Source organism: Geotrypetes seraphini, chromosome 4 (assembly GCF_902459505.1).
Source record: "Geotrypetes seraphini chromosome 4, aGeoSer1.1, whole genome shotgun sequence".
Lineage (NCBI taxonomy): Eukaryota > Metazoa > Chordata > Amphibia > Gymnophiona > Dermophiidae > Geotrypetes > Geotrypetes seraphini.
The window spans coordinates 88,131,110-88,145,041 of NC_047087.1; the positions used below are offsets into that span (position 1 = coordinate 88,131,110).

The following is a 13,932-nucleotide window of genomic DNA, read 5'->3' on the forward strand; positions in this document are numbered from 1 at the left end:
ATACTCAACTCATGCACATTTACACCACATAGGTATTTAAACATTTCTATCATATCTGCCCTCTCCCGCTTTTCCTCTAAAGCAGGGGTCTCAGTCCTTCCTTGAGGGCCACAATCCAGTCGGGTTTTCAGGATTTCCACAATGAATATGCATGAGATCTATGTGCATGCACTGTTTTCAATGCATATTCATCAGTGAAATCCTGAAAACCCGACTGGATTGCGGTCCTCAAGGAGGGACTTTGAGATCCCTGTTCTAAAGCAAAGTTTCTCAACTCAGCCCTGGAGTACCCGCTTGCCATGTCAGGTTTTCAGGATATCCACAGTGAATATGCATAGACTTGATTTGCATACACTGTCTCCATTATATGCAAATTTCTTTCATGCATATTCATTGTAGATATCCTGAAAACCTGACTGGCAAGGGAGTACTCCAGGACCGAACTGGGAAACACTGCTCTTAAAGTATACATATTGAGATCTTTAAGTCTGTCCCCCATATGCTTTATGATGAAGACCACACAAGTACAGTGATGGGAGCCAGCACGCCTGCTATTGTGTTCTTCTCAAACAATGCATCAAAAGTATGTTTGCATTTTTAATATTATAGTTACTATTAAAAAAGCAAAGGAAATTAAGCATGCAGAAATGTTATAAACTTTCAAGGTACAGAGAGAAACAGAAAGATAAGCATTAAGGATTTCTTTATCATTAATTTCCAACATTTCTTTCACACTTCAGAAATCATAATATATCATACAAAAGACCATGCACTGTTAAATGTTGTCTCTGTGGCCCACTCAACAAATACACCAACGCCTAAGATAATATGTTGTGCACCAGGGTGATGGTATCCCAAGGCTAAGATCCCAAGGCCTCTGCTAGTCATAAAGGTTCGGATGGGATTCAGAGGCCTCCACTAGTCATAGTGATAAAGATGAAATCCAGAGGCTTTAACTAGGCATGGGCAAGAAGATGGGATCCCAAGGCTTCCCTAATCATAGAGGTTAGGATGGGTTCCAGAGGCCTCCATGAGGCATGGGCATGAAGATGGGATCCAGAGTCCTCAACTAGGCATGGACACAAAGATGGGATTCCAAGGCCTTCACCCTAGGCATGGGAGTAAAAATGGATCCTAGAGGCTAGAGAATGACACGGTGGCTGTTACCCGCGGCTAGCCGCAGGTAACCCGCAAAAACGATGAGGAAAAACCTGTGTTCACCGTGGCTACAGGGATAAGGCCATTCACAGCCCCATGGAGCGGTGAATGGCCTTGTCCCCGCAGTTAAGGGAGGGAATGCATGCGGTCACCTATCGCGCTCCCTCCCTCCTTACTGCTGCCGCCGAGTTTAAAGCACTACCTACTCCCTTTCTGCCCCTTACCTTCGTGGCCACGATGTCTAAACTGCCTTCTTACAGCAGCCGGAGCGTCGAAGCTGCGTGTGGCTGCCGTAAAGGTCATCTCTGACGCAGCCGGAAGTTGCATCAGAGACGACCTTTACGGTAGTCATATGCAACTTCAATGCTCCGACTGCTGTAAGAAGGCAGTTTAGACATCGCTGGCCACAGGTAAAGGGCAAGGAGATTTGTTGGGCCGGGCCTGTTGTCGGGGGGGGGGGAGGGGGAGGACGCGAGTGCATGGCGGAAGCGGCTAAGAGGTGTTCTCACTGCAGTGGGGGGGGGGGGGGTGTAAGCGCCATGAAGGTAAGGAGCAGGGAGGGAGAAAGGGAGGAAAGGTGGGGTGGAGAGGAAAAGACGCTGAAGGGAAATGGGTAAGACAGAGTGGGGAGAAGGAAGCCAGTGAAGTGATTTGAGGGACAGGAAGCTGTAGCAAAGGGAAAGCTTCCAGGGCCATTGAAAGCAGCATGTTTACTTCACTCATACTGCCTGCAGCACTGAAAACAAAAATGATAACAAATAAAAAGCATCAGATTCCACCGAGGGGAGGGAGAGAGTAGTACAAAGATACTGGACTATGGAGTTCAAACTCTTATTAATAGCCTACAAGTGTGTTCATTCTGCAGCCCCTCAGTATCTCTCTTGTTTCTTCTTACACACCTCCCTGAGAATGCCATTCCTCAGACAAATTGGTTTTATCTGTACCCTTCTCCTCCACTTCCAATTCCAGACTTCTTTCCTTTCATCTTGCCACCCCGTATGTCTGGAACAAACTACCTGAGCCCACCCGCCACGCCCCTTCCTTTGTTCAAACATAGGCCGACAACCCACATTTTTGAGACAGCCTTCAACTCATAACTCTCCTCTCCTCTGCTCACCACCCTAGCCAGCAGTTTAACCATCCCCTCTAACTGTAACTCCTACCCTGGCATCCTGTTTGTCTGTCTTGATTATTTAGATTGTAAGCTCATTCGAGCAGGGACTGTCTCCTTTGTGACTGTGTAGTGCTGCGTATGTCAGGTAGTACTCTAGAAATAATTAATAGTAGTAGTAGAGCTGACTGGCCATTCATTAGCACATTTATGCGGTATTACTTATGCGCTAACACTGGCCTGTTGGCTCTTAATATTAGGAGTTAAAAGGACTCCACCCCCCAACTTTGGTACGCCCTGCATAGCTGGCTTGCACTCTGGCACTAACTGGTCATTTTTAGTGAAGATAGCTGGTTAACTGCTGATGATAATGACCAAAGAGCTGCCAATAAGCGAGTTAATGGGTTGGCACCATCAGACTCATCTTGAATATCAGCAGGATTATGTTTTAATTTTGTTATTATGAATAACATAGAACACTCTCAAATTATGAATAATGCATAATTCTTCTATAAAACAGAAGAAAACGACCTCAAACAACCCTTGGGATCCGATCAATAGAAGGACTCCAATTTTGGATTAGGGTATCATCATAGGTCAAAACCTCTATTATGATTTTTTTAATTAATTTAGGGATCCTTTTATCAAGGTGCGCTACAGGGTGCACGTCGGACATTTCATCACGCGCTAACCCCCGCGGCACAACAAAAAACTAACGCCTCGTCAATGGAGGCGTTAGCGACTAGCACGGCTGGCGGTTGAACGCGCGGTATTCCGAGCGTTAACCACCTACCGCAGCTTGATAAAAGGAGCCCTTAATCTTTTTTTAATATGTTTGTTTTTAAATACCTATATTCATCAATAATTTTAATGTCAAATATCAATTTCTCTCAAATTTTAAATAAAGAGCAGGCAACCATCAGCAATCTGGCATTGTGATAAAACTGTGTGTAAGCACTTATCTTTTAGACTGTTTTATAAAAGAATTATGTATTATTCATAATTTGAGAGTTGTTCTATGTTATTCATGACAATCTAAGGATTTTTGGCACTTTGAACACTCATTAAGGGTCTCCACTAATTTCGCTTAATTTTGTTATTATACATATTCTGTTTCCTTGTATTAAAAAAGCATACCGTACTATGGGTTAAAAAAATATTTTTCAAATTATTCAGTATTTTATAAGTAAATTTATAGTTTCTTTGCATCTATCCATGCCTACAAATTCTGCTGCCAGTTGTGCTAGACCTACCTACTTTCTTGGAAAACATTCAAGATGAATGAAAAGAATGTATACCATGCCATCATGCAGGTTTTTTTTCACTGACACAAGTATGGTGCATAAGTTTTCAAACTCTGTGAGATGTAGGTTACCTGTCTCTGCCTGCGGTGTTTCTTTACTGGAAGAGGTGGAGGAGTGTCCGGTAAAGTAGGAGGAGGAGGTATACAGGCAACCATGACCTCGGACCAGTGGATCGGAGGAAGAGAAAGAGCATGAGGGGACACACAGCCAGAACAGAGGGAAGAGCCCAAAGACTTAAAAGGAAAAAGAGAACATACACCAAAATTTTCTACTAGTCCACACGTTAGAAACCACACAGATGATGCACAGTGTAGGAAAATGTCCATTTTAACTGGTCAAACAACCACCCAAAACTACTCTATAAGTCGATTGGTCAGAACATTAAGGAAACAGATGCAGCAAGGTGTACCCTGAACTAACCCGTAAGAACACAGATCAAAGGAAGCTTTTGCAGAAAATCAATTCACATGCAAAATTAATTTGATAATAGTAGAAAATGAAACATCATAGTACAACGTCAAAAAAGCATGAAAGCGGTCATGTTGGCCCAAATATTTCTGAGACAGAACTCATTTCGATGTGTACACCCAAAGGATATGAATTATAGAAATAATCAAGGTTCGTTCCTAAATGAAATGATATATATGCCTTATCTATGTTTTTCTACTGTGTGTCCAAATAAACCTTTAAAACATATTATAACAGATACACAGATATCTAAAGTTGATTTTAATAAGGACTACTCTTAAGTAACCCAAAGAGCAGAGGCAGAAACTCAAATGCATGTCCAAAAAAACCCCCAAACAATATTCACATTTCATTGATCACAACCACTGATAAAGGTCCACCCGAGATGAAGGTCAAAAACATTGGACAGCCTGACCAATAAAATGTAAATCACTTCTACTCACTTTTCATTCAGAAACTGTTCTCTGAGCACGTTTGTCCTTGACTATAAACCATACTCATCCTTGGTATTGTGCCCTGTGGCATCACATACTGTGGTGAAAAAGGTGTTAAAAAAGTCACATGGACAAACCTCTTTGTTTTGGGAGTGGCTCAGTGGTGTAGATGTGGCAGGCTCAGTGGGTGCAGCACCTGCATCAGAAGGGACCTGGGTGGAAGGGGAAACATTCTTGGGGCTGTCACACAGCTCATTAATGTCACATACACTGATATAGCCCTAAAAGGAGGAATGCAGATGTTAGCACAGAGAAAGAAGAGTGATTGAAATGTCATGCAAGTGAATTAACATCTTCAGCCCAGAAAGTGTTAGTTCAGGGTGATTACAGCCCAATATCTGTGGGTATTAATTGAAGTTTCATTAAGCAGTGCAATCTGAAATTTAGAAGGCAAATGTTAAAACAGCTAAAATTTAACATAAGCTGGAAGAAACACCCTTCAATCATTCTGTGTACATTTTAAATGGTCTTATACAAGAGCAGGACCACCGAGATTTGTAAAGGAAATTACGATATACTTGAAAAGAGCACAATTAATTGTTAACAATGCACAGATTACGGTAAATAGAAATCTGATAACCTGCACAGGGACACTTCCTCATTACAAATTTATATCTCTATTTTTCCAAAAGAACCTGCGATATACTCACAGTTGTTGCTTCTTCAGTGAAGAAAAAGATTGGGGGGGGGGGGGTGAGGTGGAGAAAACCTGAAAACCACATTGAAGAAACTAGATCCACACTAAGATCATAGTCTCCTAATTCTGAGCAAGAACTGGCCACATTAAATGGGATCCCAGTAGGGAGCATACTGTATAAACAATCAAATTTAACCAAACCTAAGTGACATGGGAGCATTATGTAAATTTAGAGTACAGAGCTGCCTGCAGCCTAGACTGTTGTCACAAGATGGCACCACAGCTCCATCTTCTTCTTGAGGCCTGGCATCTGTGTGCATATCCTGCCTGCTGCTAATGAAGATCCATGGAAACTGAAAGGCAGGCTATTATGGTATGCAGCCCGCCTGAAACCTTTAACAGGATGGAAATACTCTGTCTGGAAAAGAGATTTATGCAGGCTTTAAAGGATCTCCCAGTCTAGTTCTAAGGCCTCTAATGCCATGTATGATTATCAGGCGAATGTGATATCCCGTGCACTATTTTGATTTATGTATAAGATAGACACATACAACTTAGGGCCACATATTACAAGGCGGCTCATGCTTTATAAAAAAAAAAATAAAAAAAAAAAAAAAATTGTAAATACTGAAAATGACAAATGTAAAATATTTATATATATCATCTATTAAAAATCTATTGAGGGGAGCTTCTTAAATGTTACAGCTTAGAGGCCATAAGCAGCATAAATCTGGCCCTGTAGATATCACTTTTTTAATAATAATTAATTAGCACATCCTGCTGCAGACGTCATCTACCAACTAGTTAATGAGAACAGAGAAGTAACCAGGTCAAGTATGCTGAAAATATGTAATACAGCCAAGACCATTAGGGAAGAAGTTAGCAACATGGGTTACTATTAAGTCAGATTATTTTACCACAGGGTTCCATTTTATGCAATGGGATTCTGTGCTAAAATAAACCGACAACAGTAGCCCACATTGATAGCTTCTCTACTTACTGAAGGGGGAGGTTTTTTAGGGGTCCTTTTAAGGCTTTATCTCTAGCTGCAGTGGTATTAGCTCTAACACTCATGAAGAAGGACACGGTACTACTCGAAAGGGTCCAGAGAAGAGCGACTAAGATGGTTAGGGGGCTGGAGGACTTGCCATACAGCGAAAGATTAGAGAAACTGGGCCTCTTCTCCCTAGAGCAGAGGAGATTGAGAGGAGATATGATCGAAACATTCAAAATACTGAAGGGAATAGACTTAGTAGATAAGGACAGGTTATTCACCCTCTCCAAGGTAGGGAGAATGAGAGGGCACTCTCTAAAGTTGAAAGGGGATAGATTCCGTACGAACGTAAAGAAGTTCTTCTTCACCCAGAGAGTGGTAGAAAACTGGAACTCTCTTCCGGAGTCTGTCATAGGGGAAAACACACTCCAGGGATTCAAGACAAAGTTAGACAAGTTCCTGCTGAACTGGAACATACGTAGGTAGGGCTAGTCTCAGTTAGGGCACTAGTCTTTGACCAGAGGGCCACCGCGTGAGCGGACTGCTGGGCATGATGGACCGCTGGTCTGACCTAGCAGCGGCAATTCTTATGTTTCTTAATTCCTATGAGCATTGGAGCTAATACCTCTGTGTCCTGCAATAAAAAAGCCTAATTGAGCTTCGTAAAGGGGGTGGGGGGGAGGGTAGGTTTGTTGTTAACTTTATTATATTATTTATGACTAGTCTTTAAGCCCATTACATTAACGGGTGCTAGAATATATGTCTGTCTGTCTTTCTTTCTTTCTGTCTCTCTCTCTCTCTCCCGATGTCTCTCTCTCTCTCTCCATGACTCCCTTTTTCTGTCTGTCTTTCTGTCCCTCTCCCTGCCCCTGTGTCTTTCTTCCTTTCTGTCTGTCTCCCTCCCTCCTGTTGTCTGTCGTTCATTCTTTCCCTCCATTTCCCTGTGCAGTATTATTTCCACCCCACTTCCCTGCAACAGCATTTCCCTTCCCCCCCCCCGACTTCCCTGTGCAGCAGCAGCGGTATTTGTCTTCCCCTCCAGGTCCCTGTGCAGCAGTTGCAGCATTTCCCCCACCCCTTTCCTTCTCTTACCGCGATCTTGCCTACTCCGTTCGGCCCCTCCCCCGCGTTCTGGCCTGCTGCGATCTGGCTGCTCCGTTCGGCTCCTCACGGCTGGAGTCCTCTTCTTTGTCGGCCCCCCCTTCCCTTCCCGCGGTCTTGAGCTTCGGTCTGGTCTGGCCTGCTCGCCTTGCCGTATTTTTTTTTTTAGTTGAAAGACGCAGCGGTGGCTCCTCTCATGATCCCCACCTGCGTCGGAAGTCCGACGCAGGCGGGGATCGTGAGAGGAGACACGCTGCGTCTTTCAACTAAAAAATGCAATACGGCAGGGAGCAGGCCAGACCGAAAAACAGAACCGTAAGCTGCGCATGCGCACTTCCTATGGGTCGCTACAGCTCATGGAAAAGCAGAGCACACATAGGAAGTGCGCATGCGCGGCTTACCGTTTTATTATAGTAGATGCTGTTCAAATTTTTGCATTGCTCTGCTCTTTCTGTATTTTATTTGGTGTGCAAACCATTTTGAATGATTGTAGTCAGAAAAATGGTACAAACACATACAAATAAATACATTTTTTTTCTCAGTTATGAACTACAGTAGTACCTTGGATTACGAGCATAATCTGTTCCAGGAGCATGCTCGTAATCCAAAATGCTTGTTTATCAAAGAGAGTTTCCCCATAGGAAATAATGGAAACTCTCTTTGATATGTTCCCACCCCCCTCCCCCCCCCTCGAGGCCAGCATCGCTGCTACCCCCCCCCCCACGAGAACCAGCATTGCTGCCCCACGAAGGCCCCCCTGCGAACCGGCACCCTCCCCCCGTGATCCGGCACCCCCCCGCCACCATCGGGCACCCCCCCGCCACGACCTGAGGTCCCCCCAACCCAACTGAACCTTCTTCTTACTTTAGTGTAGCCTCCGCACCGGCACCGGCACCGGCACCAGCATGTCCTGTGCATTGGTGCCGGTGCCCGAAGATCTGCCTCCTGTGCTGGGCCTTGAGCATGTGCGCATGCTCAAGGCCTGAGAGTTCACGTTCTCTCAAGAGAACGTGAACTCTCAGGCCTTGAGCATGCGCACGGGACATGCTGGTGCCGGTGCGGAGGCTACACTAAAGTAAGAAGAGGGTTCGGGTGGGTGGGGGGGACCTCAGGTCGCAGTGGGAGGGTGCCCAATGGCGGCGGGGGGGTGCCCAATGGCGGCGGGGGGTGCTGAATCGCGGGGGGGAGAGTGCCGGTTCACGGGAGGGGGGTGCTCGCAAATTGAAGCGTGCTCGGTTTTTGAGGTGCCGATTTTGCGAATGTTTTGCTCGTCTTGCAAAACACTCGCAAACCGGTGCACTCGTAAACTGAGGTACCACTGTATTTTGTTAAAGGCACAGGAAAGAGTTGCTAGCTGCTATTATTATAGCTATATAGTTTATTGAGGAATTGTTTGTTTAAATGTTTTATATTTTTTATTGGAAAATGCCTAGGTGTTAGGTGGGTAATATGTGCTTAGATGGTCCTGCAGAAAATGTAGTGACACAGCCCTGTCTACAACCTTTTTCTGGCTGAGGAACGGTGCTACATTCTGTTAAGTGATGCTGTAACCAGTCTCTTGGACCTCTCAGAGGTGCACAAAATAATGTCAAAGAGAACAAAATAGAGAGCACTCATCTACTATCAGATACAGCAAATATGCAAGTCAAAGTTTAATTAGCAACTGATTATTAAATTACGTGTGCAACTGACTTCTGTAATTTGCACTCTCAAACTTGTACTCTAGACACAAATTTAGTAAATAGTCACAAAAATAGTCCTGTGCATACAAATCTACCACTGGATGCTTGGGAAATCTCGAACTACAAGTCAGTTTGCATTATCCAGATAACAGAAGCATTCATCCGGATAGTTTCCCCTAAAAAGGCACTACTTGTGTGTTTTCAGCAATACCTTACCGACCACCTCAGCCTGAAAGTACCAAGATGGTGCTAAATTATCTGGCACTAAGGGCTCCTTTTACAAAGTGCGTTAGGGCCTTAACGCATGGAATAGGGTGCACTAAAATGCCGCGCGCTAGCCGCTGCCGCCTCCTCTTGAGCAGGCGGTAGTTTTTCAGGTAGCGTGCGCTAAAATCACAAGCGCACCTTTGTAAAAGGAGCCCTAAGTTATCTGGGTAGCAGCGATAACTATCTGGTTACATAGAAATGAGCAATTTATCCCAAAGTTGGTCTGAATGTCACTGCATTTGGATAGTTCTGGCGCTATCTCCTCCACAGGCACATTCAGCACTGACCACTATCCAGGTAGAGGCTCTGAATAAATATGCACAATTGTAACAGCCAAGTGGGCATTAACACAAATGCTGACCGCAAAGTTTAGTTTAAATATCAGTCTGAAGGGTACCTCAGAGCACAATAAGGGGGGGGGGGATGATGTGGGTCACAGTTAAATCAAGTTATTTTACCACAGTCCCATTATATGCAATGAGACCCCCATGTTAATAACTGCCGCATAAATCCTGTCTGTAGAGAAATAAAATATGTTTTCATTCATACATGCATATAGTTTGTCTTCACTTTGCCTTTAAAAAGATGTTCTTCCTAAAGTTTGACAGAATTCGAGAAGGGGGACCCCCCCCTAGTATCAGGCTGTGAGCTTCATCCTAGGTTCTTGCTCAATGAGCTTTGAAATATTGTTGTATTCACATTTCCAGTCCCTAAAATTTCTTCTGAAGAAATGCAAGAGATTTATTGCAAATGGAATGTGCTATCATAAAGTCAAGAAATGGGGATTTCCACTTCATGTACCACTTACAGTTCATTACTGCATCAGTATGATGTGCTAATCATGGAATGAACTCTCGCTCAATTGTAAGTGTGGCTCAGGGAAATGAAATTATTTTAAGGGACAGGACAGCACAACATAACCTAAGTTACCTCTTTCAGGCTGCTGGGATTCACAGGAAATCCTTTCCCTCCTGTAAGACTGGTGTATTTCTTCTCCAGATGACAGAGATTTTCCTTCTCCTGTCAGCAACATAAAAAAATATTTTCTAAAATGACATTCGTTTGTATAAAACACAAAAGAGTTCTGGCACAGCTACACAAGATGCTGGGGTTTGACACAAGCTTACAGGACTCTTTCCTACTATTTTATAAACTGTACTGATGTTAAAGCGAAGTGCGGTCTATAAACAAAAATAAACAAACATCGGCACAGGGCTCATTTATATAGTGAGCTCTCTGGATAGCGGTTTGAATATTCAGCACCACTCACTATCCAACCAGCAGTGCTACGCATCTGTGAATAATTTGAATGTGCATCCAGTGTTTCAACAAATGCTGACTGCAGAGTTTAAATATTGACCCACATATCAGAAAACCACAACTGAGACAAAGTTAAATAATTTTTAAACACCAACAAAATTTGATAGATGTAATCACAAAAAGGGTGGGTTTTTTTGGGTTTTTTTTAAAAGAAGCTTTAGAATAGATTTGGGGTTTGAGTCAGAGTAGAAGAGATAGAGGAGGAGTTCTCGGGACCCTCAATCAGAAGGAACACACTCAGGGCCTTACCCTATGCAGCATTAAAACCAGATTGTTTTTCTCCTTTAAGAAATGATCCTGCTCCCGCTGGGCTTGCTGGACAAGCTGACTGGTCTGCTTCTTCAAGGCAGCAATCTTTTCCTGAAAGCAAAGCATATTATGTGTTAGTTGGAGCTGGGAAGCCAAGCTGTTCTGCATTTTATATTAACATTCATAAATACCCAGATATTAAAACCCTTTGTACTGGCACTGCCAGCTTTGATGCAGCTCTGAGTCTAGCAGAGCCACCTGCAACCCCCTTCTTTTAACACATTAGTGGGGTGCTGGCATCATTTCTTCATGCATACATACGTTTGCCAACATACTGTTTTCTTAGCAGGGAGTGCAGACACTTATTGCTTGAACTCCTGGGGTACCAGACAAATGAATTCTGACTTGATTATTACGCATATACTGGCATCAAGATACTTCAGTAGTCTATGGGGGTAGGATTTTAGGGGACCTTTGGTGGCAGGAGGGAATGGGCATTCCTTCTGCCTTTTTTGGGGGGGGAAGGGGTGAGGGTAGGTGATGTTTGGGGGGCACCTGATGCGGGAGTGGGCCTTTGGTGGCAGGAGGGAATAGGCATCCCTCCTGCCGTTTTGCTACCACGGGGGGGAGGGGGGAATTGCCATGGCAGGAGGGAGTGGGCATCCCTTCTGCCATTTTTCTTTGTGCAGGGGAGGTGGGGGTCGGCAGGAGGAAGTAGGCATTCCTTCTGCTGTTTTCGCTGGTGCGGAGAGGTGGTGCTTTTTTTTCTAATGGGGCAGATATTGTGCATGTGTAATATGCACAGCATCTGTGCCCATTAAAAAAAAACAGAAAAGGGTTAGACAGGGAAGTGACTGGTCTTGACCAGTCACTTTTTTTTTTTGATTGCTAGAAGTGATCACTTTTTTAGTGTATCAGGAAGCCATGCTAGATCATCAATCACTCTACTAGTTTACATCACATTTTAATATTAATCAGCTAATCTGCATGGTCGGATCGGAGAATGAGCGATCGTGCAGAAAACCAGGCGGTGAGCCATTTTCTGTGACGGGTCAGCAAATGTGATCCATCACTAAAGCTGTTAAAACAGGGTTAGCAATGATCAACGATTGTTGGCTTTAGTGCATCTGGGCCTCAGTCCTTAAGGGCCACCAACAGGTTTTTGAGAAATCCCTAATGAATATGCATGAAAGATTTCCATTTCCACTACCTCTACTGTATCAAATCTTTCTCATGCATATTTATTAGGATTATCTATTTTTATTTTTTTATAAATTCTTTATTCATTTTAAAACTGACAAAAAAGACCAAAGTTGTAGCTAGTGAAAATAAAATTGTTTCCTAGAAATCATTAACAAGTTGATAGATCAAAGCAAGCATTTCCTCACAAAGGGACTGTTAATCAATTCTGGTGAAACAATAGATCTTTTCTTTACAAAGGCAGAAGCCTTGACATAAGGGCAGCATATGTACCTTCCTGGTGACAGATGAGCGCTGGTACTCAGCCACTTCACGCAAGAGCTGCTGCGTCAGGGTCTCCTTCTCCTCATCCATTCGGCTTTCATGCTCGAGCTGCTGGAACTCCAAGTCTTCGAACATTTTACTCTCCACCTCCAAGAGCTCAGCATCCTTCATGGGATACAAACCAGCACACATCAGAGAGGGGCGGGTAAATGGTTGTGTTCATATCAAAAGATACAGTCTACCATGTACGTAGTTTAAAACCATTAGGGTAACATAGCTTTTCAAAAATGTTTATGGTGCAAAAAGTTTGCTTTTCTGCAAACTTCAACAAAGAGAGAGGGGTAGTAGTTATTCCTGTTGGGTTCAATTCAACCTTTTATGTGGACAGAGGCTGGCAACGAATTGAAACTTTAGTTATTAGGAAAGACCAATCTGGGCAACCAGATAGTCCGATTTTGACTTTCACTGTGCTTAAACTCTCAAAGCATGGACTGGGACTGGAAAAGAGTGTTTAATGGTGCTTACATATTGATACCATATGGACTAATTCCCATAGAAACATAAACATAGAAACATAGAAAGTGACGGCAGAAAAGGGCCAAGGCCCATCAAGTCTGCCCACTCCATTGACCCACCCCCCTAGTTAATCGCTCTCTGATGACCTTTTCCCTCGTAGAGATCCGACATGAGCATCCCAACTGTTCTTAAAAACTGGCACGCTGCTGGCCTCAACCACCTGTACTGGAAGCTTATTCCAGCTGTCCACCACTCTTTCAGTGAAGAAGTACTTCCTGGTGTCGCCATACAGAGCGATTTTCACACAGTCCACATAACTAAAGTTTACAAATATGCTTTACCAGCCACATTTATACCATGTTTCCAAGACAAATGAAGTGTACACTTTCACGTACTGCCCAAGGAAGTAGTATCCTCAAACATCTGCATTCACTAATCAAAACAATGTTTGTTCTTTTGAAAATACAAACTGTGTGCTATTTATCATCCAGAACACCTTAGTCGGTATGAATAAAAGAACAAATCCTTGTACTAGTACACAGCATGAGCAATTTTCAAATAGCATGTTTCCATGTAAAACAGTTTCACATGTGGGAATGGCTTTGAAATTTGCTCTCAAGCCTTAACAGATCTCCACTTTTATGATCTGTTATTATGATTTAAGTAGATTTCCACAAGTATAAATGTCCATGTGACAGGTTGGTTGTTTTTTGTTGTTGTTGTTGTTTTTTTTTTTTTTGGGGGGGGGTTGGGGGGGTAAGGAGCAACTGTGGCAGCAAAATCTAATGCACTTCAGTAAAAGGACCCCATTACGTATTATGAAATGATGAAAAAAACCACATATCCTTCATGTCTACCAGGCTTCAGAGGAATTTATGATGCTCTAGCCTTTGGTCTTCACTCCCAATTATCAACAGGCCAGCTTTTCAAAATATCCCTAATGAACATGCATAAAAGATTTGGGTCGGTTATATAGAACGGTGGCACAGGTAGAGAATCAGAAAAATAATGGCCGTCAAGACAAGAATACGTAGCCTCTACCTGAATTGAAGGGTTTTGTTCCAAAACTTATTAAGTGTGGAAAGTAGTTTTCTGGATTATTTACAATAAGTCTAGTAAACAAAAGAAGATTTTTTTCCCACTGAATATCATATACCTTCCCCCCCC

The 13,932-nt window shown here is 43.3% G+C and overlaps 1 protein-coding gene across 8 annotated transcripts in view; it reads right to left on the reverse strand.

Annotated features, from left to right (window-relative positions):
* Positions 1 to 13,932, reverse strand: part of PHLDB2 (pleckstrin homology like domain family B member 2) — a 194,876-nt gene that overhangs the window by 30,958 nt on the left and 149,986 nt on the right. For 4 of the 8 annotated variants that reach the window (XM_033941095.1, XM_033941092.1, XM_033941094.1 and 1 more), the window contains 5 exons: positions 12,259 to 12,414; positions 10,786 to 10,896; positions 10,147 to 10,236; positions 4,613 to 4,756; positions 3,645 to 3,806 (listed from right to left, as the gene is read on the reverse strand). In XM_033941095.1, coding sequence (XP_033796986.1) covers positions 3,645 to 3,806; positions 4,613 to 4,756; positions 10,147 to 10,236; positions 10,786 to 10,896; positions 12,259 to 12,414 — 663 coding nt within the window. The remainder of the gene's footprint in view (positions 1 to 3,644; positions 3,807 to 4,612; positions 4,757 to 10,146; positions 10,237 to 10,785; positions 10,897 to 12,258; positions 12,415 to 13,932) is intronic. The other 4 variants (XM_033941098.1, XM_033941097.1, XM_033941096.1 and 1 more) reach the window with 3 other exon arrangements.